Source organism: Barbus barbus (genome assembly GCF_936440315.1).
Source record: "Barbus barbus genome assembly, chromosome: 46".
Lineage (NCBI taxonomy): Eukaryota > Metazoa > Chordata > Actinopteri > Cypriniformes > Cyprinidae > Barbus > Barbus barbus.
In genome coordinates, this window is record NC_136724.1 from 20,599,708 (window position 1) to 20,627,196 (window position 27,489).

A 27,489-nucleotide genomic window follows, 5' to 3' on the forward strand; every position below is an offset into this window, starting at 1 on the left:
TATATTTTCACTATATATATATATGATGGTATTGACACATTGTGTTAATGGCTGTAGAGAGAGAGAGAGAGGGTTAAAGTAGTGCATGCTGAATTGCACTGTAAATGTTGTGATTTGGTGACAGTCATAATGATGCACTGAGACATGCATCAGCAGTGCTTTGTTTAGTCACAGTTTTTGTCAATTTTCTGTCATTTTCATCTATTATCTCTGAAATGCAGATTAATGGATTATTTCCTCCAGATGCACTAAATGTCATTCATTGTAGAATTGTGGCCCATTATGACATTTTACGCTGTTTAATGACAGTTCCACACATGAGGGGCCATTAAAGGATTAAAACACAGACAATGCAGTAATATGCAATAAATCTTCTTGGAATGTGGCTGTAAGAGAACCTTTGGCTTTTGGTATAACATTTATGTATACATATGTGTATGTAATTGCAGTAGATGCCTCATATCTAAACGTGTGCTGTGCTGCAGGGTGGTTCATCATAATTTGGTCTGGATGGCCCAGCTGCACTAGTGGTGTCAATATTGATCCCGAGGCCACACGAGAACACTATTGATCTCACAGACAGACATTTAATAGACTGCCTTACAAAAACCAGACGATCACCGCTGCTGCTGTTTCTGTTCCTGTACTATCCAGAATGAGTTCTTTATTTCGTAGTGAGGAGATGTGTCTCGTGCAGCTGTTTTTTTTTTATCGGCTCACAGTTTCGTCAATGAACTCGGGCATCTTGGATTAGTTCAGTTTAAAGATGCGAGTAACCTTTGTACTGCTTGAGTGGCTACAGCTTGCTCTATGCATTTGGAAGTGACTGTTTAAAGTGGGCACAAAGTCTGTGTTGTTAAACTTGAACAATGGCATTGTAGCTGGAAATGTAATTGAGCATTACTAGGTCATCAGCTGTGTAAATACTGTTTCACTACTGCTTTGATTTTGTAGTTTTTATGTTACGATGGAATATTCATTTGTCAGATTGTCAAATTACCTTAACAGCATCCATTGATTTTTAAATGCAGTCTGCTTTTAGGCTATGCAGAGTTTCTAGTGCAGACTCAGTCATTCTTCAGCTAATATTGATCTGTAATTGTCACAGAATTTGATTTGGTGAATACACAATAAAGAGACAAATTATTTTCCAAAAAAGAGAAAAACTATTTCAAAGGATTAATTTGTTATACAAAGAAGCAAACAAGAACAAATGGCAGGGCTTCTCCTTCATGCTTTGGATGAATAAAATCATTTTTCGATGAATAAAATGTTTTGCAAGCAACATATGAATCCGTTTTTTCATTATAGATGATATTATGAATATAATTAGTATATTTTCTGGCTGTTTGAATCTACCTGTACACAAGTCACATTCAAAATATTTTAAAAATGTGTTTAAAATTGAATGAATATGCAATGAATTGTGCAATATAATTCATACATCGCGTTACCTAAAGTCTTAGTAGGTACAGGTGCAAAATGTATAGTACATAAAAAAAGCAAACCCTTGATCCACGCAATTAAGAAAGCTTAGTAAGATCATCTCCAGTGCCACCACCAGGTCCAACAAAATCTCTGAAGCCGACTTAACCCTGATCCCACAGAAGACAGCAAACCATAAGGTGTGTTACCTTGTTTGTCCTCTTGGGATGGAGGAAATCCAATAAAGGTGGACAAAGTGACAGTCATCCAGTCCAAGACCATCTGTAAAAATGCAAGTTGTATCCACAATTCATTGCTCTGCAGGAAACTGCTGTAGTTCTCAACACTAAATCAGACAAGAAAATGTGGCCTGTCAAATCCTTCATAACTGTGAAGGTTTACCTGTCAAGTCCTGACTTCGGCACAAGCGGGTGCCAAGTCCTCAATCTTAAAGTCAATATCAAATCAAGAGCCTTTAACTGTAGCCCACCCTGATTTCACTCATGCTGGACACTTTTTGTTTAGAGAAAACATTTTTAATAAACTGGTGCAGAATTCTTCAAACATTTTTTACATATGGTTTGCAGATAATCAAAGTACAACATGGATAAATAATAATCAGTGATAACTTGATGGAGGTTTGGAGTTCTGTTACATTCTTGAAACATAATAAGCAGGTTGTTCTCACACATTACTTGCAAACCTGTTGCTGATATCCTTTATGCAATAGCAACTTTTATTTTTGTAACAAATAATATACTTTTTTTATAATAAAAAACATTTTAGTATTTAAACAGAAGGCTAGATTTGTCATGAAAGATCTGTCCAAATATGTCAGGAATGGTCCCTTACCGAGCCTCCAAGCCAACCTAATTTGAAAAGTAAGCCTATTGACTTATAATATATGAATAAATAAAAGCATTTTCACACAGTGATTAAAAAAACGAAAAATGCAACCATTCACTATCTGTTTTCTATTCACTACGGGTTTCAGATAAATATAGTCGACCTACTTCAACATAATCACAACAAAAGGCCTGCAATTTGTGATGTTGATTATGTTTTCTAACAATGTATATCTACTACAGCTGATGAGAAATGCAAAGCAAAAATGAGGGTGAATTTAAGTCTCATCCTATGTTTCACACACTTCAGGGCCATCTGACCCGACTTTTCCATAAGGTACACGTGCAACACTGGCATGCACTGAAATATGAATGCTTCAGATATGAGGCCTTACGAAAACATTGTTCTTTTACACATAGCTATTGCTCAGACTGTTGAAGGCAAACCTTGTAGTCCTTTTTTAAAAGTAATAGTTCACCCCAAAAATGAAAATTTGCTGATAATTTACACACCCTCAGGCCATCCAAGATGTAGAGGAGTTTGTTTCTTCATGGGAACAGATTTGGAGAAATGTAGCGTTACATCACTTGCTCACCAATGGATCCTCTGCAGTGAATGGGTGCCGTCAGAATGAGAGAGATAAAAACATCACAATAATCCACACATCTCCAGTCCATCAATTAACATCTTCAGAAGCAAAAACATGCAAGAAACAAAACCATAATTAAAACATTTTTAAATTCAAACGGTTGCTTCTTGTTGAAATACTCATCCATAATCCACACAACCACTTTTTCCTGTGAAAAAGTCCATCTCCCTTGATACAGATGAGACAGCTTTTTCACTGTAGCAAGTGTTATTATGGATTATGGACTGGTATTTTAGCTGGAAACAACAGTTTGAAGGTAAAAATGTCTTGATGGATACCAATTATTTAGATTACTTGTAGATTATTGTGATGTTTTTATCAGCTGTTTGGACACTCATTCTGACGGCACCCATTCACTGCAGAGGATCCATTGGTGAGCAAGTGATATAATGCTAAATTCATCAAAATCTGTTCTGATGAAGAAACAAACCCATCTACATTTTGGATGGCCCGAGGATGAGTAAATTATCAGCAACTGTTCATTTTGAGGCGATTACTTTTCTATATAGACAGAGTCAAGCTCTATGAACTGAAACTGTCCAAGCAGTGTATTCAATTGAAAAAGTTCATTTGCAGTACTACAAGATTTGCTGAAATTATTTGAGGAAAAAACAGAAAAAGACAAAAAAGTTACAGAATTGCTTAAAATTACTGCTAAAATCTCTTTCGTACAAAATGGCAAAATGACAGCCGCACAACTCTACACTTTTTTCCATACCCTTACTGTATAAACAACACAAAACTTAACATAACTTTTTTTTTAAATACTACATATTGTAACAAGCTAAATCAAGTATGTGCGCTGTACCTTGTTAAATTACTGTTCATTTGATCTTTGACAAATAAAAAAAAGAAAACGCTGCTTTTAGTAGTCTTCACGGCAGCATTTTGTAAACCATTAAATATCTATGAAGCACATTTGGCAACTAAATGAATCGTGTAGAGCCAGGACTACTGACATTTTGATAACTACAAGTGATGATCAGCATTTTTAAAGTTTAAACAATAGTTCACTCAAAAATGAAAATCCGGTCAACATTTACTCACCCTCAATTCGTTTCACCTTTATGCTGAAGACTTTCACGCAACTTATATGTGCGGAAGTTTCATTTTTAAGTGAACTGTTCTTTTAAAGAGATAGTTCACCCAAAAATAAAAATTCTCTGTTTATCCTATTGGCAACCAAACAGTTGACAGCAGCCACTGACATCCACAGTGTGGAAAAAAAAAAATTAATGCAAGTCAATGGCTACCGTCAACTCTTTGGTTACCAACATTTTTCAAAATATCTTCTTTTATGTTCAACAGCTCATACAGGTTTGGAACAACATCAGGGTGAGTATATGACAATTTTTATTTTTGGGTGAACTATCCCTTTAAGACCACATTAATATAATAAACATTTTTGGAGACTCTAGTCGAATACATGGTTTATGCAGGACGACAGCACCACACTCTGCATTAGACAGAGTCACAATCATAATTATATCATGTAGAGGTGTTTCAGGGTCCCTGCAATAGCAGGTGTGATCCGAACTCAAACTGAAAGATAACTGAACACTGGAGGTGTTGAAGAGGTTTCACGAGGTAAGACTGGCCCATCTGTGTTCCTAAATGATTTCAAGGAGATCTGACATTTAGGGTGGGCAGAAATCGGCAAAGTAAGGGTGCTGTAGGGCTTCCTCTGCTGAAATTCGCTGTACTGGATTGCATTTCAGAAGATTCTGCAAAGGACAAACACAGAAAAATCCAGCTAAAGCATAAAATCATGAGCTCATTGTTACCAAAATGAAAATACTGTACCTGTAGTAGGTCTCTGCCAGTGCTGCTGAGTTTCGGGACGACATTCACAAGTGATGTAGTAGCTGGGTACATTGGGTACGGCTGTCAAAATAAAACATGTGTTTAAATGAATATTTAAATAATAAAAATAGAATTCAGAATAAATATATCAAAACAAAGGTTTAAAATAGTTAACTGCTGAGAATTTTTTTAAAACGATGTTAATGTTTGGTTTACTTCTACATTCTCACCACATCCTCATGTTTTTGTTTTTGTGTGTGCATGCAAAATCTTATTATCTGCACCGTTTTTGCAATAATCTTTCTGCTAGCATTTAGACGAATGAATGTTGTACCTTATAATCTGGAAGTTTATTCATAGTCTGCCACTGTTCTTCTGTCGGCGTTCCCAGCAACGTGCAAAAATGTTAAAGTTAATCAGCTCATACATGCATGCCAAGCCAGTATTTCTTTTTTTCTCTTTCCCTTTTTTAGTTGAAGCATTAAAATCACTAATTGGACATTAAAAATAAAAAATTTTATTATTGTAATTTTAAATAGTAATTATATACAACTAAAAAAAAAAAAAAAAAAAAAAAAAAAAAAAATCAATAGAATTAGGACTTTTAAATTAAAATTTAAACTAAACTTAAAATGAAGTGAAAATATTTTTTTAAATAATAAAAAAAAAAAAAAAGTTTTTTTATTTTACATTCAATCCAAATGTAAAAACCCAACAGAAATCTGAGTGTAAAGGATATCTAAAGATCCTCTTCAGCTGGTCGTCCACATCATTACCAGGAAATAATGGTCGTCCTGCATTTGCCAATTCTATAAAATATCAAAAATACAGAAAATAAATTCATATACTACAAGAAAAGATTACGAATGATTTTAAATGAAGCCATTCCTACCTGCAAATATACACCCTGCAGACCACATGTCAATAGAGGTAGAGTATAGCTTAGCACCAAACAGCACATCTGGAGGCCTGTACCACAACGTCACCACCTGAAGACAATCAACATGAAGTGAGGAACAGGAAAACTCTGAAAAACCACGCTGCATCTGAAGCCGTGTTGCTTTACCTCAGCAGAATAACAGCGTACAGGTATCCCAAAAGCTCTGGCCAAGCCAAAGTCAGCTAACTTCAGTTCACCGTTCTGATGACCACAACATAATACAGATAGGTGTTTGTGAGAATACAGCAGAAATAAGGAAACGAGCATGTTGAAGTTCTACAAAATCTGCTTTAACAACATCATTCAAATGTTATCATCATATATAATGCAAACCTACAGGCTCAATATCAGGCACTTTGGGTCATTTACTTACTCTGTTAATGAGCAGATTTTGTGGTTTAAGGTCTCGGTGGAGAACATTTCGGCTGTGACAGAAGGCAAGACCCTTCAATAACTGGTACATAAAGGACTGCAAGGAGAGAAGAATTAAATCTGATATAGTCTTCACAGGGTTTCAAACATGCATAAAAAAAAAAAAAAGTTTAAAAAAACCAATCAAACCTTGACAATCTCCGGATCTAAGTCCCCATTACAGCTGTCAAAGTATTTCTTCAAATCCTGTTTGAATGAAAATCATTCTGTTACAAAACATATTAGATTTAAGACTAGTTCAAGCAGCAAGATCACTGGAATTAGGGTACCTACCTGATCACAGTACTCAAACACTAATGTCAGCTTCTTATCACTGTGAAGGACGTCATGCAACCTACAACATCAAGTGGTGGTTATTGATACACCATTTTTATTTCATCACCATTTAATTATATTGATAATTCATTTAAAAAGACATACTTAAAATGACTTGCAACCAACCAAACCTGGCATTAAATAGTTCATCATTTTTGAAAATCCAAGAGAAGGAAAATGTATTACAATAATTTGAGTGCAATAATAATAGTTTTTAAATAATATAATAATACTTTAAAAAATTATAGAATAAAAACAAGAGAAATATAAAAAAGTACACAAGTACTTATTAATTAACATTTATTTTGTATGTTGTAAAGAAGCATAAAACAAGCTTTTATTTCAAAATCCTTATGAAAATTTAATACATTTAAATTTACAATATTTAAAAATGTGTATATAAATATATACATTTATTTTGTATCATGAAAAATACATGCAATTATTTAAAAAATAAAAGCAAACACACCTTACAATGTTTTTATGCTTCAGTTCTTTCAGGAGGCATATTTCTCGTAATGCTGAACTTGGAACCCCCTGTAATAGGATTAAAAATTAATGTGACGCTTTAGTTTTAGCATGACTTGCCCCCCAGCAGTCTCACTCTCCTTACCTCATCATCATCATCCAATCTCACTCGTTTGAGGGCCACAATCTCATGCGTTTCTCGGTTTTTAGCCTTGAAAACGGTCCCATATGTACCTGATGACAGAGCACAAAATCATTTCATTAAAGAAACTGGGAATAAATTACAAGACAGGGCAGACAATTAGAAAATCACAGTAGAATTAAGATGAGTTGGCAAAATATCAATTAGAATAAAACAAATCCTCAAATGGGCGTGGCCTAGTGGTAAAAAGCTGTCTTTAACTTAACAATTAATGCATTGTTTGATTTGCAGTTTAATGGATACTGAACTTTCTTCATATATTTATACAGGTGTGCATTATTGTCCAGAACGCTTCCTAAGAATAATGTAAACAGTGTTGTCACGTGGTAACTGTTGCCTTTATCACCGAACTTCAGGATGGACCAATCACAGCAGTTTTTGATTAATGTGTCAGGATATTTAGTCAGACGCTTTTATCCAAAGCAACTAACACATGAGGACAAGAGAAGCACATAATACCATATAACTCAGCTTCTAACTGCGCAATGAGAATCAAGGGAAAGCCTGATAATGGTGCTGTAATGAATGATCTATTAGTTTAATTAGAGATGACCACACATCACATCATTTAACAGGTGTGCAAACAGCCAGGTGCATTATATCATCTCAGTATGAGCTTGCTAGCTAGCTGTAGCTTGCACTTTAATCTTAACACATGCTTACTGACTGTCAGCCGCTGTAAACTCTGTTTTAACAGCAAACATTAATACTCTAGAAATCTCTAATGCAGTCAGGCCAGACAATCCATTTACTCACCCTCTCCTATCTTCTCCAACTTCTCATACTTTTGCATGGTTTTAGCCAGTTACAGTAGCTTCTGGATAAAGTAAGGCTCCTTATTTCCCAGCGTATTAAAAGAAAGGGTTTAATTGTACAGCTGATTACTGTCGTTTTTATCAACAAGGGGTGTAGTACGCAACATGCAGAGAGCAATAAGCGCTTCAAGATGGCGATTCACTGAGAGGCACTTCAAAATAAAAGTCTCGTATGTAAATGGACTTCAGGGTCGATAAAAATACTTTAAAATGCATTATTATTAACAACAACAACATGAATTCTAGCTAAACAGTATTTTTTATAACTTTTGTATTAATAAACAAACAAACAAATGCAGGAAGAAAAAATTTCATTTTATTATAAGACTAACAGAGTATCAACACAATGGTATTAAAATTAAAATGTACATCTTGGTTTATTGAAACCTTGAAGTCTAGACTTTGTAAATTAAACCGTTTGGCTACCATTACACAACACTGACATTTATCTATTTTATGACACATAAAACTCAAAACAGAGAATATTCACTAAAACTCATTTTCTTTGACAGAGCACCAAATTAAACAGTCTTTAAAAAGATCATTTGAAATAACTTTGTGTTTGGTGAAGTATGCACAGAAGGTCAGTATTTTATTTGTGACCATTGGATCGTTGTCTCTTTATGAGTTCAGCATACAGCCCTCCTTTGCTCAGTAGTTCCAGGTGTGTTCCAGCCTTTGAAAATATAAAAATGACATTAAACATCATCACAGTGTTTACACATGTTCAGTATGCAGTTACATTTGTAAAGTCCTTCCTAACCTCAACAATACGTCCATTGCTCATGACGCAGATGAGATCGGCCCCCTGTATGGTGCTGAGACGGTGAGCGATAATCAGAACGGTGCGTCCCGTTGTGGCTCTGTCCAACGCCTCCTGAACCACGCGCTCAGACTCGGCGTCTAACGCACTGGTGGCCTCATCCAGGATCAAGATGCTGGGGTTTTTGATCAGGGCTCGAGCGATAGCGATTCGCTGCTTTTGGCCCCCAGATAGAGTCGCTCCACGTTCACCTGAAGATGTGACATTTTTGAAGAAAAATATATGAAAATTTATCAAATTTATTTTATTTTAGGATATATTTTTAATTGTTCAGAAATTACTTTGATTTCAGAAAAAAACGACAACATTTTAATGATTTATTTTCTGATTTTATTCAACAGCGCTTACCAACCACGGTGTTGTATCCATCCGGGAATCCTGTGATGAAATTATGAGCATTGGCTTGTTTGGCAGCAGTCATGACCTCAACGTCTGTGGCACTGGGCTTTCCAAACCTGATGTTCTCCATCACTGAGGTACCAAAAAGTACAGGTTCCTGTAATAATGAGAAAACTAAATAAGACTGATGATCTATTTCACACATATATAACACAAAATTACATTTATTACATTTATGCATTTAGCAGACGCTTTTATCCAAAGCGACTTACATTGCATTCATGTTACAGTTTTTACATTTTATCAGCTGCTTTCCCTGGGAATCGAACCCATGACCTTGGCGTTGCTAGCGCCATACTCTACTATTTGAGCTACAGGAAAGCAAAATAACGAGAGAAAAAATATACCTGACTAATGAACCCAATAACGTGTCCTCTTAACCAGGATGGGTCCAGTGTTCTGATGTCCAGCCCGTCCAGCATGACCACTCCACTGCTGGGGTCATAGAACCTCTCCAATAAGGCAGCCACTGTGGATTTGCCTGAATGAAGAGATAATATTCACATGTGCTAGATAGATGGATGGATGGATAGACAGACAGAGGTATAGACAGACAGATAGATAGACTGATAATTATACAGACAGACAGACAGATAGATGATAGTCAAATGGATAGATAGATGGAAAGACAGACAGAAGTATAGATAGATAGATAGATAGATAGATAGACAGACGGACAGATAGACAGACGGACAGATAGACAGATAGATAGACAGATAGACAGATAGATAGATAGATAGATAGATAGACAGACAGATAGATAGATAGATAAACTGATGGATGGACGGATGGACAGAAGTATAGATAGATAGATAGATAGATAGATAGATAGATAGATAGACAGACAGATAGATAGACTGATGGATGGACGGATGGACAGAAGTACAGACAGACAGACAGACAGACAGACAGACAGACAGATAGATAGATATTTTACCTCCGCCTGACTCGCCGACGATAGCAACAGTTCTACAGGGAGGTAGAGTCAGGTTGAAGTTCTTAAGGATCTGGTTTCCAGGTCTTGTTGGGTAACTGAGAAGCATGCAGGAAACATCAAATAACAGAGAATTAAGCTCTTTAGACTGAATTCAGGTCTCGTCATGTTTGCATGAGATCAAACAGAAACCTACCTGAAATTGATGTTCATGAAGTCAACTCTTCCCGTCAGAGACTTGAGCGGGATACGACCTCCTCCGGTGAGAGGAACGGTGGGCTCTACAGTCAAATACTCAAACACACGAGCCCCTGCACTCATACCGCGAACCATCTGACACAAACCACACATCAACATATACTGTATATAGATTACATACTATATATAAAGTAACAGAACGCTTGGAAATGTCATCTACTCACCTGTCCAAAGAGAATTGAAATGCTGGCAAGAGATCTATAGAGAGAGAGAAGTGATTCTATTACATTTGACATAGACAGACACTGGTTCAGCTGAATGCTTGTTCCTTCCACATTATGTGTAGGAAAAAATTGCACTCTCACCTCTGAACTGTCTGAGAGGCAACCAAAAAAGACATTAGATCACCAGGCGACATGTCATTACGAGCCATCAAAGACCCACCAGCAAAAATAGTGCCTAGGACAATGCCTGTCGAAGAAGAGAAATATTTAACAGATCTAGTTCATGGGGTCACTGCATGTGAATCAGTGAAGATGCATCAATACTCACAGTTCAGGACAATATTAGACACGCCCTGAAATACGGCAATTCCTGTGCCCAGCGTCTCATTCATCACAGCTGATTTCTGGACTTCAGCGGCATACATCCTGAAAGAGGAGGAATATCAGAACTGTTAGGTTTGGATGAATAATAGAGAGCTTTAATTATGCATGTCCTGATTAGTTTTATTTTCCTGAAAATATCAGATTTGGTGCATCTATGTAAAAAAACATAAAAAAAAAAAAAAACAACAACTGTAAAATGCTATAGTAAAAAATCTAATTATATGTACTTTTATTATAAAATACTGTCAAATGCATGTTTTTTGCAAGTAAAAACTTTATTACTGTCATTTATATAATAATAAGTTAATAAATTATATATAATATCTATAATTTATTAACCTTATAATTTACAGTGAAAAACAATAAAATTACATTTCCAGAAGTTACTGTGACATTACATATGATTATATTTTAATCAAAATCATTTTTGTAGTTTTGTACATTAGAGCATTTTTTGTTACATTTTCTGTTATTTATTTCAAGTTTATTGCGTTACTTTAGTGTTGTGTGTTACACACTGATGGTGTTTTTTCTTTGTGTGTATTATACTGTCTACAAGTATTGGTTTTATGGACAGGGCCCTTTTGATTAACTTATTATTAGTAGCTTTTTTAGTATTATTATTGATTATCAGCAGCTTTTAAGGTAAAAAGCAGATTTTGGTAGTTCAAGTAGATTGGTAAATTAGTATTGTATCAATTAATGAAATATGTTGCAAATTAAAACAACTGTAACTGTCACTGTATTTTGTAAAGTGCACTTCAGATAACCACCATCTGTCATTTTTTAACAGGATGTTTTTAGAGTGTAGCATTCTCAGCTATTCCACAGAATTCAGCAGATTTTTCCCTCAACATCAACACAGAAAATGTGGATAAAAGTCTGAAGTCATACTCTAGTTCTCGATCCTCCATGGCAAAAGCTCTCACTGTCCTCACGTTACCAAGAGCCTCGTCGGCCACTCCTGTAGCTTTAGCAACCTAAAAGAGGGAAACAGGGGAGTTAGCCTACAAAGAGTAACAAAACTACAAGCTCCACGTCTCCTACAGTGTGTTGTTACCTGTTCCTGTGCTTTCCGTGACAGTTTACGGAGAAAAGAACCAATGAGAGCGCCGGCCCCCACCAGACATGGCAGGACGACCACAGTGAGACCCGTGAGTTTGGGAGAGATGACATACAGCGACACAAAACAGCCCACAGTCTGCGTGGCACTGCGCAAACCCTGGAAAACATAACACATAACCAAATGAATGTGGTACGTCTATACAGTTTTACTAGGGTTGTAAACACACTTGCTCTCATCTGAAACATCCTACCTGAGAAATAACCAGCTTGAAGGAAGATTTAAACTCCTGGATGTCTGACGTTAGGCGATTAACCAGCTGCCCGGTCTTGTTTGCATCAAAAAATGCAACATCTTGTCTGTAACATGACATTTAGACAAGATGATAAGAAAGATTTCTGTATTTCTAATGCCCTGTGTGTTTTAGCATTTTAAATATTTAAAAAAAACTGCATTACAAACCGAAGCAAAGCAGTGAAGAGAGTTGTTCTCATGTCAGCTGCCACTCTCTCTCCAACTCTAGACAGAAGAATGATGTAGCCACTGGTCAACAGACCCTGAAAGACAAGTAAAGACAAATATACTAAAAGATGGGGCATATGTTTTAAAATAAGTCAACAAGGCTGTTATTGGCTTAGAAAATGCCTTAAAAAACCCAGAAATATTGTAAAATAATATTACAATTTAAAAAAATGTTTGCTATATGAATATATTTTAAAATGTAATTTATTTCTGTGATGCAAAGTTGAATTTTCAGCATCATTACTCCCGTCATCAGTGTCACATGATCCTTCAGAAATCATTCTAATATACTGATTTGCTGCTGAAGAAACATATTATCAATGTTGAAAACAGGCGTACTGCTTTATATTTTTGTGGAAACTTTTATACATTTTTTGTGGATGAACAAAGTTGAAAAGAAAAGCTGGATCATATTTGTAGCATTGTAAATATCTGTATTGTCACTTTTGAACAATTTAATGAGTCTTTGTTGAATAATTACATTAATTTCTTTCCTAAATCTGCCATAAATCAAGAAGCAAGTCAAATGTTGCTCACAGAGCTTCGGTGTAACGTACCTGTATACCATACAGTCCGAGCAGCTTCATTGCAGGCGCTTTAATGTCTCTCATGTAGTGACCTGCTTGTTCTCTCATGTGGCGAGCGACGACATTCACCAGATCCCCCAACATCAGAGGAATCTGAATATTAAGGGCTGCTGCTCCAAACGCAAGCTGAAAGATATCACAGCACAATAAGTGAAGTGAAGCGACATACTGCCAAGTATGGTGACCCATACTCGGAATTCGTGCTCTGCATTTAACCCATCCAACGTGCACACACACAGCAGTGAACACACACACACACACACACACACAGCAGTGAACACACACAGCAGTGAACACCCCCACACACACAGCAGTGAACACACACACACCGTGAACACACCCAGAGCAGTGGGAAGCCATTTATGCTGCGGCGCCTGGGGAGCAGTTGGGGGTTCGGTGCCTTGCTCAAGGGCACCTCAGTCGTGGTATTGAGGGTGGAGAGAGCGCTGGACATTCACTCCCCCCACCTACAATCCCTGCCGGCCCGAGACTCGAACCTGCAACCTTAGGATTACGAGGCCGACCATTAGGCCACGACTTCCCAATAAACCAAACTATTGATAATATGGTCAAAAAACATTATTAACTTAGCATAAGTGTCAATAGTTTAATTGTTTACTTACGATAATGGCTCCTAGAAGAGCAAGAAGGTGGGGCCGAACGAACTCCCACAGGATGGCCCAGCTGAATTCAGGAATCTTCTCTTTCGGCAGCAGGACATTATTGTTCACATCTGCTTCACAATAAGCTACAGTACCAAACAAGCGTGCTATCACTGTCAAAGCAGCAGGTCCTAATATGAATTTCAGAGTGATGTATGGTGGTCTGGGCTGCTGTCTGGATGCTAGACGGAGCACTTTTTGAGCTTGTCTCCATATGCGAGCAGGAGCGCTGACAGAGATCTGTGTGGATGGGGTTTGTGCACTGCTCCATGATACTGTATGCTGGCTACGCCTAAAATACAAGAAATAATGGACAAGTACAGTGTTGCATGGTGCTACTGAATAAAAAGTGTGCTAAAGTGTATTTCTTTTTTGCATAGCATGGCTATTAAACAATATTTTCTTTAGTTTAAGCTATGTAAATGTCAAATATCACCGTTTGCATGCTTAACCTACTTTTTGTCTATTTGATCACATATACGATCAATTGTGTTTATATACATATGCAAAATTAAATGCCAATAGATATTCTCATGACCTCGGGCAGATTAATATAGAAACGACTAGTGTGTAGACAATTAGTTTCAATATAAAACAAAATATAAACAAAGAAACATACCTATTGAGGTGTTGGATCATGAAATCTCTTGTTTTTTGGGAGTTCAAAAGTCGATCTGACGTGACAGTGCGGCGTGTCAATCGACTGCAACGTGCAAAATGAAACATGTTGTTGTAGTGTTTTGAAATGACAGCAGGACGAAGAAAGTAAGATAGTTAATGAAACTAAATGAATGCAGGGATTAACATGTAGGCCGCCATGTTTACGCAATGCCATTCCCAACGTGACCCTGTACGTCATCGCTGCATAAAAAAACACGTTCGCTTATTTTATTTATTCACATAAATGCATACGACAATTTATATTTATAACATTTAATTGATATTCTTTCGTTTTTATTTTTCCACTTTTTCCGATTTTCATTTAAATACAAATTTTTATTTTATTGTTGATTAAAAAGTGGTAATAATAAATAAATCAATTTAATGTTACTATTATTTAATATATTTAACAGTCCGTTGGTCAAAGATTTACCTATTTTGCAGGTTGATTTGATTCAATATAATTCAAATATTACCAAAAAGGTTCGAAAATAGAGAATGATTTAAAACGTATAAATATAATTAATATAACTTTTACATTATATCTCCAGAATAAAAGTCTCTCCGGAAGTGACGCTACCGGAAACCAAAGTGACGACAGACAATGTTTGTTGTCATATCTGTTTTTGTTGTGAAGAGAGAAGGCGAGGATCATCTTTGCTCGGATGGTGAGATAAATTTAGCATTTTGCGTATTAAAATGCTTTCAGTATTCTTTTATTATAAATGTTTTCAATAAGGACATCTCTACTGGACGATAAAAGCAAATAATGAGCGGTTTTATCAACATGAGGTTGATGTGTGCAGACACTGCATAAAAATGGTTAAATGTAATGTTAAATTATGTTGTCGTTAATAATGGATGTATTTGTACGCCATCGTTTCTTTGTAATAATGCAATCAAGTCTGTCCTTGACTCATATGTTTATAAACTGATCATGTGATTTGATCAGAAAATAGAGACAATAACAGGCTTGTGAACTCAGTGAACTTTAGTATGTTGTCCCATCTAATTCTGTTATTCAGGACCTATGGTGAGTATTATAGAGAGGTAGAATGTAAAACACGATGGCTGGTTTTGAAACGTACCAGGAGTATCAGCGAATAGAAGATTATGATGAAGACTCCCCTCCAGGAGAGGAAGATTTACTCATCCACGTGCCAGAGGGCAGAGGAGGTTATTATTGTTTACTTTTATACTATACATTATGACAAACAAATAGCAAGTGTCCAATATATTATTTTACGTTTTAAAGATTGCATATTGTACACTGTTAAAAAAATTGAGCCAACTTAAAGTTTTAAGGCACCTAGCTTCAGCAGATTTGAGTTTTCTCAACTTAAAAAAAAACAAAAAAAGTTGAGAATCTCCTACAAAAGTAAGTTGGCTCAACTTTTTTTATTTTTTTTAACAGTGTCCTTATTTGTAAGTCGCTTTGGATAAAAGCGTCTGCTAAATTACTAAATGTGTAGTATATTTTTTATTATTTAACTGAATAATGTCTTTGTTACATTGCAGACCCATGGCATCATATCAAGAACCTTGACAATTTCTTCACAAGAATATCCTTTCAAAATATGAAAATAATATGCTTATTTCATAGGCTGAATAGGAAAATTCATGCTTTTTTAATGCATTATTACGCCCGCAAAATCAGCAGTTGTGCAATAGTTGTAAACTCCTGGAATGGTATCATCTCTCTATTTCTTGAAAACACTGTCTCTATTCATCATTAGGCATTAATATTATGTTACGCTCTGGCTACATTAATGGCTGAACAATGCTATACTTCTTTCATTGGAATGCATTGGAGTCCTTGACATGCTCACATCTATCATTTCCATCAGAAGAATGGATTCGCCTGTATGGTTTTATCAGAGTTTTTTGAACTTGTGTAAGTCAGATTGATTTTTGCCTGAAGCATTCGTTCTGTTGCATACATACCACTCCAGAACTAATCCTGTCTGTTTTTTGCATTCCTATATTCAGGCAATTCCTGTTTGTGGTCACGTTTACAACTTTTCTCTTCAACTGTGTGGAATATGATGTTCTCTTCGCCAACCGAGTGGTCAACCACACGGGTCAGAGCCTCGGTCCACTGGACAGGAACAAGGTCACCCTTCCTGATGCGATTTTACCTGGCGAGCAGTGCACTGAGAGGTCAGTGCATCCGCTTTATACAGGCACATGTAGTGCCTTTAGATTGCCAATTTGATTCAGATTTGCCTATAGCAGTTTGTTGGTTACTCTGAATTTTTTATTTATTTAAACAACTACTTACATCCTCGACCAATTCAGTGTTTGTATCATTAGCTAAAACTATTAAAAATTGTTAAGTAAAATAAGGTTAAGTTGAAGTACTAAAAGTGCTAAAATATGGATAAAAATAAAGCTAAAGAGAGATATAAAAAATAAAATAAAACAAGAAAAATGACAAGAGCACATTATGAAACAATTAATTGAAATAAAACTAAACTAAATAAAATGTAAGTATTAGATAAAAAAAATACTAATGTTGCATTGGAAACTAACTGAAGTAAAAGTATAAAAATTACAAAAAATTTAAAATTTAAAACGGAAAATATACAAAAAAAGGTTTTCTTGATTAATACAGAACATCCTAGTTTAAAAAAGTCTAAATTTTTATTTTCACTGAAGCAAGCAATGTTCAGTGTTTAAACCAGGTTTTGGCTCTTGTGCAAAATATGTTTTAAAAAATAACAAATAGGTATACTTTTTACAGCCTTCATTTGACAGACAGTTTTCTGATGTTACAAATAAAATATTTTGATATTGCATGTGAACCTTTATTGAAATACAGCACTCAAGGTTTATATCACTTCAGGTTTGGACTGTATCTGAATGCATTTTTTGCTCATTTTCTTGGTTTCCGTAGCAGCCTGAAAGCAAACGTGCCCTAGAGCATTGGGTGAGAATGCCGTTTTCGTGTAAAGGATATATTGCATCACACTGGGACTCAATTCAGCTTCACAGTGAAATTAACGTCATGTGAAGTTCAAAACCTCTCAGACAGTGGCTCCAAAATAAGCAAGCAGTAAACAAGCACCTGTTGGAACATCAGCAGAGGGATGTTCTGCTCTCTCAGACGCTGCTATTCTATTTCTGTGCTCGTAGATGATACTCAAACGGTGTATTACGTAGAGCTCATGGCTCTTAAATAGACACTGTGATGTCCATTTCACATTGAATAGCTGTTTTGATTGTTTCTCAGATTTTTACTTGGTAAACCTTTTCATGAACACTTAGAGTTTTCCTAGACAGACAGTCAGAAGAAATATAAATCTTTTACAAGTGTGTTGTTGACAGACATGGATATGTGACACAAACATATTAATATCATAGCTGGCTCACTTCAATGAGACTCATTTAGGAACATCTTGTGCTGTCATACAGTAATTAAGACTTCGTAAACATTCTCATTTGGTCTCTCATATTATTTTCGAAATCTGTTTTCATTATGTTTCTCAGCAAACTGCATTTGAAAGAGACAATTAAGTTATTCAAGCCCAAAATTATGTTAGATCACATACTGGGTATTATTATCATTTGGCATCTGTTTTGGAAAGTTTGGCTGAGTTATACATGACTTTATTCTAGTAATATCATGAATCATGAGCAATCCCACAGTCACCTGCTGTCAATAGTGATGATCTTTCTCTCCCATTTAGGATTCAAGGAAACAGCTGGATCATCTTTCTCTTGATAATGGCGGCTATTTTCTGGCTTTATCGCCTCGTGAAGGTGATCTTCAACGTCCTCAGCTACTGGGAGATCCGACAGTTTTATAAAAAAGCACTGAAAATACAGATGGTAAGAGATGATCAACAACAATATTATAGGTTAAAGTGTGTATTTAACATGGGGTTTCTGGTTTTTCATAGTTCTTCGCCACACTTTTTCCCTTTGGTAGATCATTTTAAATGGTCAACGGTGTGAAAGTACAAATATTTCATGCTGTCTCTCAGTTAATAGTCATAAAATGGCATGTATAATAATCATAAAATGTAAATATAAATTTTATATAATTAAAATAAAATTATATAAAAATATAATTATTATATAAAATTATTAAACATGATTATATTAATTTAAATAAGTACAAATTTAGTATCATTAATTTTTATAATTAATTTTATGTGGTTTTATCATTTTTATTTATTTATTATTTTCATTTATTTATTTAAAAAAATTGAAATATTTATAATAATCATAAAATTATGAATCTGAAACTTCTCTTTTAAGAATACTAAAGTTTAACCAGTTGGATAATTTATAATCATTATTATTTATTTATATAGTTGTATCTTTTGCAGTCCTGAGATTATTGAAAATTTATTTTCTATTAGGTGTCATTGTGTTAAAGAATAATTAATCACATTAATTTGTCACGCCTAAATATAAATATTAAATATTTATTATTTCATAAGTAAATAAATCCAATATTTATATTAGTTTATAAATTAATTAACCAACTATTATAAATATGTAATTATTGAATTATACAAATATTATATATAATTATTTAAAAAGTAAATTAAATATATGCATTAAAATGTAATTATATATAAAATGTTGTTTATTAAAAACATTCTGTGTGTGTGTTTAATGAATTTTAGGATGAGCTGTGCAACTTCACGTGGCAAGAAGTTCAAGGCCGTTTGATCCACCTGCAGCGTGAGCAGCCCATGTGCGTCCAGAAGCGGGAACTTTCCGAGCTAGACATCTACCACCGCATCCTGCGCTTTAAAAACTACACTGTGGCCATGATCAACAAGTCCCTGCTGCCCGTCAGACTACGTGTGCCCTTCTTCGGCGACACGATTTTCCTCACACAGGGCCTAAAATACAACTTTGAGCTCATTCTGTTCTGGGGCCCTCTGTCGCTCTTCCAGAACAAGTGGAGTTTGCATCCCAAATACAAACGGGCAGCAAACCGGCAGGAGCTCGCCAAGCAGCTCAGCCGCATCATCCTGTTGACGGGTCTAGTCAATCTGCTGCTGTGTCCTTTCGTGCTGGTGTGGCAGGTGCTGTATGCGTTCTTTAGCTACGCTGAAGTCATCAAGCGTGAGCCGGGAAGTTTGGGGGCCCGGCGCTGGTCGCTGTTCGGCCGTCTCTACCTGCGCCACTTTAACGAGCTGGATCACGAGCTGCAAGGCAGGCTGGGTCGTGGGTACAAACCCGCCGCCAAATACATGAACGCTTTTGTTTCTCCTCTGCTGGCGGTGCTGGCCAAAAACGTGGCTTTCTTCACCGGCTCGGTGCTCGCCGTGCTCATCGCTCTGACGGTGTACGATGAAGACGTGCTGACCGTGCAGCACATCCTGACCGCCATCACCGTACTTGGCGTGGTCGTTACCATCACCAGGTATGTCTAGACCTTTACATTTATTCATTACAAGGACAAGATCAAGGACCATCGCAAGACATTTGCCTGTGTAGACATTTGACTGTGTAGATTTCAAATCAGTGACTTACGAGGTTTCATTTTGATAAAGATGCTGCCTATGTAGACAACAAGGCACTTCTCATTGTATTGGAACAGGGCATGAATGTGACATAGAACATATTGGTGCAACTACGTGAGGTAAAAGACAATTACTCTACCCAGCTGGCATCAGGTCAAAGAATAAGTGCTGTTTCACGTGTTCAGTTGACCTTGTTACACCCAAGCGTTATCATTCTGATCTGTACAGTAAACGGCACACTCTCAGCACCTGTTAGTCTGACCTGGCCTTCAGTAATACCGTCTGACTCTCTTACAGGTCGTTTATTCCAGATGAACATATGGTATGGTGTCCTGAACAGCTGCTTCAGTGTGTCCTGGCCCACATTCACTACATGCCCGACCACTGGAAGGGCAACGCCAACAAGAGCGAGACCCGTGACGAGATGGCACAGCTTTTCCAGTATAAAGCGGTGAGAACTGCATCACATAGGCAGATTATTATTGTTAGACATTGTTATTTCTTGATTCGTTCATTAATGTACACTACCATTTAAAGATTTGGGGTCGGTAAAATGATTAGTAATTTTTTTTTTTTAAATGTAATACTTTAAATTTAAATTGGACGCATTAAATTGATGAAAAGGAAATGCATACAGTGTTGTTGTTTTTTTTCCTTGAGGAAAAACAATACATTAAAAAAAAATGATCTTTTCAAGCAAAGTGGATATTTTCAAGAATAGTTTTTATTTGCATTGTTTTCCTCACTGTTGTTATTTTTAGCTTGCTCACTAGTTGTATGACACTATTTAGTTGTTTTGGAATTATATTTAAATTAAAAAGAAATGTTTTTCTTCATATTCTAATAAGGGATAGAAATAGGATAAACTTTTAACTTGAATTCCATGTAATATTTAAATAATTTATTTAGGCTTTAGTACAATCTCTAGCTAATAATTTCATTTAAAAAATATATTTTTGCTTACAGTATGTGAAGTTTGAAAACCCTTTGAATTAGTGCATGTTTACAGACAGAAAAATACAAATTTGCTCAATTTACATTTATAAACATTTTAAAAATAAATAAAATAACAGTAGTTCAGATTTGACTTTTTAGTCTAACTGTTATAATACAGAGAGTCTGATGACTGAAAATGAATCAGTCGGTTGAGTTTTCTGTGTTATTTGAAGTATGAAATGACACCTTACCGCTCTGCACCTGTTGTCTAGGAGTTTGTCTGATTTTGCAAACTTGTTGTGTAGGTTTTAATCTTCACTGCATCTGTTCTCCAGCACTATTTCACACCTGCTGCACTGTTTTTATGAGTTCCACTCACTGAGTTTCTCTCATTTTTCTGCACCTGTCCTGCAGGTCTTTATATTGGAGGAGCTTCTGAGTCCCATAATTACCCCCTTCATCCTCATCTTCCCTCTGCGTAGCAAGTCTTTAGAAATCATCGACTTCTTCCGCAACTTCACTGTAGATGTGGCAGGGGTGGGAGACATTTGCTCATTCGCCCAGATGGACATCAGGCGCCACGGAAACCCACAGGTATCAAAGAGTACATGCATGCATGTTATTAATGCTTCAGCTCGCAGAAGTGTGTGTGGTTATGTGAGAGCAGCTTCATGGTTTGTGTTTTTCGCTCTCATTCAGTGGATGTCCGAAGGTCAGACGGAGGCCTCGGTGTACCAACAGGCTGAGAACGGGAAGACGGAGCTGTCTCTGATGCATTTCACCATCAAAAACCCGCACTGGCAGCCGCCTCAGGAGAGCTCCGTGTTCATCAGCCACCTGAAGGAGAAGGTGCAACAGGATGCTCAGACAGGACCATCTCCTCAGCTGCTGCTGTCCGAGGCTCCTCTCTGCACCTCGCTGCTGTCCAATGAGTCTGCCACGGGTGTAAGTCACGCTTTATCATGTGTACCACTGTCTTGACTGTATTACGATCCTCTTATTATCGGTTCCAATCAGAGCAATTCACAACACATTGAACTGCTATAAAGTTACTTACTAAGGTACTAATGTTACACACACACTTATTTTAACATTTTAAGGACCATTTTTGCATCGACATTTTTAAAGATAATTAAGTTTTTTTTTTTTTATGTAAATCATCATTAAGGTAAAAGAAACAAATATTACCCATATTTATAAATACTTCAGTAATCATTTAATAATCACTGTTCTATTGCAATAATGGGAAAACAATTTTTTTGCATTAATAATGATTAAATAGTGTGTAAACTGCCTAATTGTCATAAAGTAACGCAAAAAATCTCATTGGTTTTAAAATGTTTATTTTTATTTTTTTTTTTTACACAATTTGTTTACTCAAAAATATTTGTAAAAAATATTAAATATAAAATATATTTTGTTAATGTGCAGTGACGAATCATGCAAGATCATACCAGGCACACTTACTAAAATATTTAAGATAAATATAGAGATACACTACCATTCAAACTTTTTTTTAAGGATTCTTTGATTAATAGAAAGTTCAACATCATCACTATTAATACCTTTTAAAGATAAATAAAATAAAAGTATTAATTTCTTTCTAAATGAAAGAAAGACATAAAAGTAGTAATTCCTTAAAAAAAATTCTTACTGACCCCAAATGTTTAAACGGTATTGCAAGAATATAATTATTATGATTGTTTTAATTATTATTATTAATATTATTTTTCTTAGGTTGTTATACTGTACATCTAATTTTGTCCAATAGAAAGAATCAAATGTGTTTGACTAAAGCTTTAGTTTTTCCTAAAAAACTCATTTCAAGTAAAAAGTTGAAATCAAAATAATGATAGCTGTGGTAGTTCAATGGTTAACCCTACAGAGTAGGGCTTTTATTTATTGAGTGGGACACACTTAGAAACACTCCATTGCGAAGAAAAAAACAAAAACAAACAATTCCTGTGGCATTCAGGATATTAAAAAACCTGCCAGAGGACAAGAAATATTGACATTTCATTTTATGCTTCTGCATTGTTTCAGCACTTGCTGCCAGATTGGTTATTTCACAGATCATAATCATGAGCGCAGAGACTGTAGCCATCTGCGTCTGCGGGGTTACATCTGCCTCAGCACGATGCCAGCTCATTTTTCACTTCTCTTAATGAGATGCATATGTTTCTGCATTATTTTTGCTCTTCAGCCTGATAACCTGTTAGCCAGTGTGTTGGCTCACCCCGTACTGACCTCCTCCGGACTGCCTGGGAGGAACCGCCGCTTCGTCCCGCCGAGCAGCACGGCTTCCGCTGCCGCTAGTGTCCTGGCATCCCTTTCATCGTCTCAGCAGCCTCACGCCGGCCGGTCTCGCTCATACACTCTCCTGCCGTCCCGACAGCAGCACGATGACACCATGTACTGCAGCGACCACACTGTGGGCAACAGGTAACACCTGAGAAAATTAATAATGACAAGTGGCAGAGCAATTTTTCGGTTTCAGAATTCGGATTCTGAAGTGATCGATGTTACCTTTTCATTAGCATGTCTGCAAGTGACTCCCGAATGCTCAGCCAGTCTTGTTCGGCCCTGGCATCAGAATTTGCATCAGCCGAGATGAGCCTGCACGCTATATACATGCACGAGGTGAGTGGTCACAACATACTCAAACAGCTTTATAATCCAGTATAGTTTCCCAATATTTTTCGGCCTTCCCTCAGGTGCATCAGCAAAAGACCCAGCATGCATCTGCACCGCTTCAGGCCTCCGTGCCAATGAGGGACTTGAGCGCCAACAGTGGTGAGTCTTTCGATTCGTCTCATGCATGATGCACATAAAATGGCTTTCAAAATGCATCAGATTGCGATGGCCATTAGTTGAGTACTTAGGCTGATGATACACGGGGCAACTTTTTTTGAGCAGTGTCTCTTGGGCACTTATCCATTGAGAATAGGTAACAAATTTCTATCTGGATAATTTAGATCGGTCATGGGCCCTGTGTCTCACCTGGTTGGCCATTGACGGCAACATTGCTCAAAAAGCTGCCCAGTGTATCCATCAGCCTAACACTTTAAAACAATGCTAAAAATGTATCAATTAGAATGGAAATATTGCCATTTGGTGGCACCTGAAAGCACACAGCATCATCTTCCACATTCCACACAGTCACAGTGGCACCCAATGCATTTCTTAACGAGACAGATAAGAGATTTGGTGAAAATATATTTCATTTGTACGTACAGGAGGTCAAATCATGATGAAAAATATATGTAAAAGTAATTTGCAATTTTCTATGGAAATTTAATTTGAAATATTCTAACATTTTACAATAGTTACATTTGTTAGCATTAGTTAATTTATTAGCTATCAAACTAACAATGAATTTTTTTTTTTTTACAGCATTTATTAATTTTCTTTTTTTTTTAAATAAATGTTATATATAAATTTAAGATTGTTAATTTATAAATATACTATTTTTCACTGCGTGTATATATATATATATATATATATATATATATATATATATATATATATATATATATATATATATATAATTATATGCAAAACAAATTGTTTGTTTGTTTATTAATGTATAAATTAATTTATCAATAAACATTTTTTATTGCTAAATCATCAATATTTATACCGCTTGACCGTTAGCATATGTAAAAATTAATTACCATTAATATTTTGGAATACATGCTGTAATTTTTTTTTGTTATTGCTAGTTCATGATACAGAAAGTATTAAAAAATAATTACAAATCCAACCTTATTATAAAGTGCTGCAGTCAGACCTTTGCATAAGCGAGCGTTTTTTCTAAACCTACTTCATAAAAAAAGATTTTTGAAATATACTCATCACTCTTTACCACAAAGTTTTAGGGTTTTATTTTTTGACCATATTTAGGTGCTACTGTTTTATTGGGGGATGTTACTCGACTAATCAATTACTTTTCAGATTGTGGTTGGTTGCTTTAAAAGTTATTCAGTTGTCCTTTTGCATGAGCGAGTGTTTCTTAACTAAAATAAGCTGCAGACAAACCCAAACATCAAAAGTTGAATCTTTGGGTTAATAACTCATTTTGCATACCTGATCATGGTATAATTGTGAAAAAGGATCTGAAGCCGCTTCCTTCTTTCAACTCAAGGTTCTCAGATACAGTCCGCACAGACAGTCACCTTGGTGCCGCCCGCTTCTGGCCGCTTGGGTGGCTGGGCTGAAGAGGAAGAGGAGGAGCAGGCGGATGAGGAAGAGATAAACACTAACCCTGTGCCGGATCAGACCAGCAGAGGGAGCAGCTGAAGTGCCTTCAACCTGTACAGTGCGTTTCACTTGACTATCACTTGATACCATTCCACAGGATTCAATTTGGACTCAAACTAGTTCATTTCACTACATATGAAGATCTAATTAGTGTTTCAACATCATCTCTCTTTCTGGTTTGCAGTTTTTGTTCATTTCTGGGAGTTGTGGCCTTACTTTGGTTTGACACCCTTTGATCAAGCATGTTGGAATGCCACACCGAGCATGTCGCTCAAGGAGCCCGCCGAAGCCGTTCGGTTCTCTGGACGCACAGTCTTCAGTTCAGAGGAACTGTGACGTAACAGACTGCCACTTTCCCTCCCTCGTCACGTCAGTTACATTTACATTTCAGACTGCTGTGTGTTTGTGTTAAGAGTGTGTGTTTTGTTCTATGATACAACAGGGTGACACTTGTTTTACAGTATTTATTTCCATTTCATTTTCTTTCATGCAACGTTTGTTTCATTTGGGTTAGAGCAAGTTATGTTTTCCACGTCTCTGATTCAAAGGCGAGCCGGGCAGTATTTACTTTTGAAGCGCTGCCTCGGTTTGCAGGATGAAAACATCCTTTTATCCTAGTATTGCTAGTTTCATTTTTGCATTACAGCATCGGCGGACAGGAAATATCAATGAATGTAAAATCATACCAGTTGCCTCATGAGAAAAAAAAACATTATTTGTCACAAAGTTATAAAACAGGATTAGTTTTTTTCTTAACGAAAATGGGGAATCATTTTCGCCTAATGAAAAATTGAATTTAATTGACATTTTGACATCTTAATAACAATAACCTCAGCCTGAGATGGAAAAAAAAGTTAAATTTAAACAAGAAAAAAAAGATTTTAGGAATTAAATATCACGCTTTACCAAAAAGCGGTTGATGTAGAAGGGAACGCACAAAATAAATAAAAAGTCTTAAAATGTAGGTCTGTCATGAGCATTTCTACAGCAACAAATATGCTAGTATTAATCATATTAAAACATTTTAGATGACCATATGACTGCATTAAAAGATGTTATTGAAATGATACTAAAGCTGTAAGAATGATTAACTATCAAATTGAAGTTAATGTGGAAAAACAGATTACATTTTTTAAAACCAGACATGGGTCCCAATTCACAGCCATTGAAATATTATTTGTAGACTACTTGATCAGCTTGTAAACAGCAGATTAGCACATTATTGAATCACTTAAGAAGTTCAAATGAAACACTATTCAAGACTAAAGTCAGTTTGAAGGTGCAAGTGTTGTATTTTTGAGGATTTTTACTCCGTACCCAACCGATAACACTCTCTTCCAGTGTGTTGAATTAAATATTACGCATCTGGCAGCCGAATCCCAGAATTCATCAGTTTAAGCAGTTAATGTGGTGTGTCCGAGTCTTTGTCGACCCAAATCTGAAGGGTATGAGTTTGTGTGTGTTGCCTGCGTTAAGAGATCAGTCAGGTCTCAAACTAGAATCTCCCGTTATCCAGAACAAAATAGTTGTAACTAACGTGCTCTCTCAAAGCGCAGGAAAGTTCGTCTCTGTAATATATCACTAACAAGAGAGCCTAAGGGCTTTTGACAGTTTACACATGGTATATGACACTCTGGTCAGAGATATACCCACAATTCATGTGAAACACTGAACTTCCTGTGGCCGGAGCGTGTCAGAAGCATTCAGAAATCATCTACTTGAAATACTGCAGAGTAGATTAAAGAGTAGTTGATTAAAGATTGTGTATGTACAGTATTTATTTGTGTGGGACGTTATTGAGCGAACGCGATCAGGATGTAGTTGCAGACGTGCTGTTTGAAGTGTTACAGGATTGGAGGGTTTTTCCACACAAGACTGAACTGCGGAAGTGAAACGCATTGTTTTACAGCTCTGTTATCTTAATGTTCTGTTGAAACAGTCTGGGGTCGGACTGTGCCAGGTGCTATATCTATATATATATATATATATATATATATATATATATATATATATATATATATATATATTTTTATTTAATTTGTTTAGATATTTATCGCTTTTTTGTTGGATTTTGACTTTTTGTCTGATCAAAATAACACTATCAAAAAAATAAACCATAGCAAAAGCGGGATTTGCTGTCTTGGTTTATCTTTGCAAGCACCAGTGCTATTCTAGTATTACTTGTAAACAATTGTAGTAATGCCATATTTTTAATAACACTGTCAGGCACATATGACAAAGACAATAAAACATCAACATATAAACGGACAAAAGCAGCACTGGATCACATTCAGAATCAACACAGACAACATGTTAAGAGATGGTTAAATATATTGTTTATTATACTGGTTCATTTACATGTCACAACTCTCTGTTTTAAAAGTGTGATACCTGTACTAGAAATCCCATTGTAGTTTATATAAAACAATACAATAATACATTGTAGCTGAAGTGCA

The 27,489-nt window shown here is 36.0% G+C and overlaps 3 protein-coding genes across 3 annotated transcripts; 1 reads left to right on the forward strand and 2 right to left on the reverse strand.

Annotated features, from left to right (window-relative positions):
• Window positions 1–4,281: 4,281 nt before the first annotated feature.
• Window positions 4,282–8,046, reverse strand: LOC306864645 (cyclin-dependent kinase 5-like). Its single transcript, XM_079408781.1, has 12 exons — window positions 7,837–8,046; window positions 7,024–7,112; window positions 6,880–6,947; window positions 6,369–6,429; window positions 6,225–6,281; window positions 6,037–6,132; window positions 5,790–5,864; window positions 5,616–5,712; window positions 5,463–5,532; window positions 5,058–5,118; window positions 4,724–4,804; window positions 4,282–4,644 (listed from the first exon to the last, which is right to left on the reverse strand). Exons 1-12 carry the CDS (start codon window positions 7,871–7,873, stop codon window positions 4,558–4,560), a joined length of 879 nt encoding a protein of 292 aa, XP_079264907.1. The 5' UTR covers window positions 7,874–8,046; the 3' UTR covers window positions 4,282–4,557.
• Window positions 8,047–8,190: 144 nt separating this feature from the next.
• LOC306865226 (mitochondrial potassium channel ATP-binding subunit) lies at window positions 8,191–14,530 on the reverse strand. Its single transcript, XM_079409703.1, has 16 exons — window positions 14,311–14,530; window positions 13,653–13,983; window positions 13,000–13,155; window positions 12,383–12,477; window positions 12,174–12,279; window positions 11,918–12,079; window positions 11,752–11,837; window positions 10,802–10,899; window positions 10,615–10,720; window positions 10,474–10,507; window positions 10,248–10,384; window positions 10,055–10,149; window positions 9,465–9,598; window positions 9,067–9,214; window positions 8,659–8,909; window positions 8,191–8,571 (listed from the first exon to the last, which is right to left on the reverse strand). The coding sequence occupies exons 1-16, from the start codon at window positions 14,415–14,417 to the stop codon at window positions 8,488–8,490; spliced, it is 2,130 nt and encodes a 709-aa protein (XP_079265829.1). The 5' UTR covers window positions 14,418–14,530; the 3' UTR covers window positions 8,191–8,487.
• A 402-nt stretch (window positions 14,531–14,932) lies between these two features.
• Window positions 14,933–26,808, forward strand: LOC306865136 (autophagy-related protein 9A-like). The gene is made up of 15 exons (XM_079409537.1): window positions 14,933–15,019; window positions 15,377–15,527; window positions 15,870–15,913; window positions 16,181–16,245; window positions 16,341–16,511; window positions 18,041–18,182; window positions 18,989–19,737; window positions 20,135–20,288; window positions 21,188–21,367; window positions 21,473–21,718; window positions 22,977–23,215; window positions 23,311–23,413; window positions 23,488–23,566; window positions 24,918–25,091; window positions 25,218–26,808. The coding sequence occupies exons 2-14, from the start codon at window positions 15,419–15,421 to the stop codon at window positions 25,070–25,072; spliced, it is 2,436 nt and encodes an 811-aa protein (XP_079265663.1). The 5' UTR covers window positions 14,933–15,019; window positions 15,377–15,418; the 3' UTR covers window positions 25,073–25,091; window positions 25,218–26,808.
• Window positions 26,809–27,489: the final 681 nt, after the last annotated feature.

What these genes read in the sequence shown, in the direction of transcription:
- LOC306865226 (XM_079409703.1), bottom strand. Translation starts at nt 14,417, where the DNA reads ATGTTTCATTTTGCACGTTGCAGTCGATTGACACGCCGCACTGTCACG. An exon ending in TCGGACTGTATGGTATACAG is followed by an intron (nt 12,478 to 12,999) that starts GTACGTTACACC and finishes CTTGTCTTTCAG; the next exon opens with GGTCTGTTGACCAGTGGCTA. An exon ending in CGTCGGCGAGTCAGGCGGAG is followed by an intron (nt 9,599 to 10,054) that starts GTAAAATATCTA and finishes CTCTTCATTCAG; the next exon opens with GCAAATCCACAGTGGCTGCC.
- LOC306865136 (XM_079409537.1), top strand. Translation starts at nt 15,419, where the DNA reads ATGGCTGGTTTTGAAACGTACCAGGAGTATCAGCGAATAGAAGATTAT. An exon ending in GGCGCCACGGAAACCCACAG is followed by an intron (nt 21,368 to 21,472) that starts GTATCAAAGAGT and finishes GCTCTCATTCAG; the next exon opens with TGGATGTCCGAAGGTCAGAC. An exon ending in CCAATGAGTCTGCCACGGGT is followed by an intron (nt 21,719 to 22,976) that starts GTAAGTCACGCT and finishes TTTGCTCTTCAG; the next exon opens with CCTGATAACCTGTTAGCCAG.
- LOC306864645 (XM_079408781.1), bottom strand. Translation starts at nt 7,873, where the DNA reads ATGCAAAAGTATGAGAAGTTGGAGAAGATAGGAGAGG. An exon ending in AAGCATAAAAACATTGTAAG is followed by an intron (nt 6,430 to 6,879) that starts GTGTGTTTGCTT and finishes TTGATGTTGTAG; the next exon opens with GTTGCATGACGTCCTTCACA. An exon ending in TGCAGGGTGTATATTTGCAG is followed by an intron (nt 5,533 to 5,615) that starts GTAGGAATGGCT and finishes GATATTTTATAG; the next exon opens with AATTGGCAAATGCAGGACGA.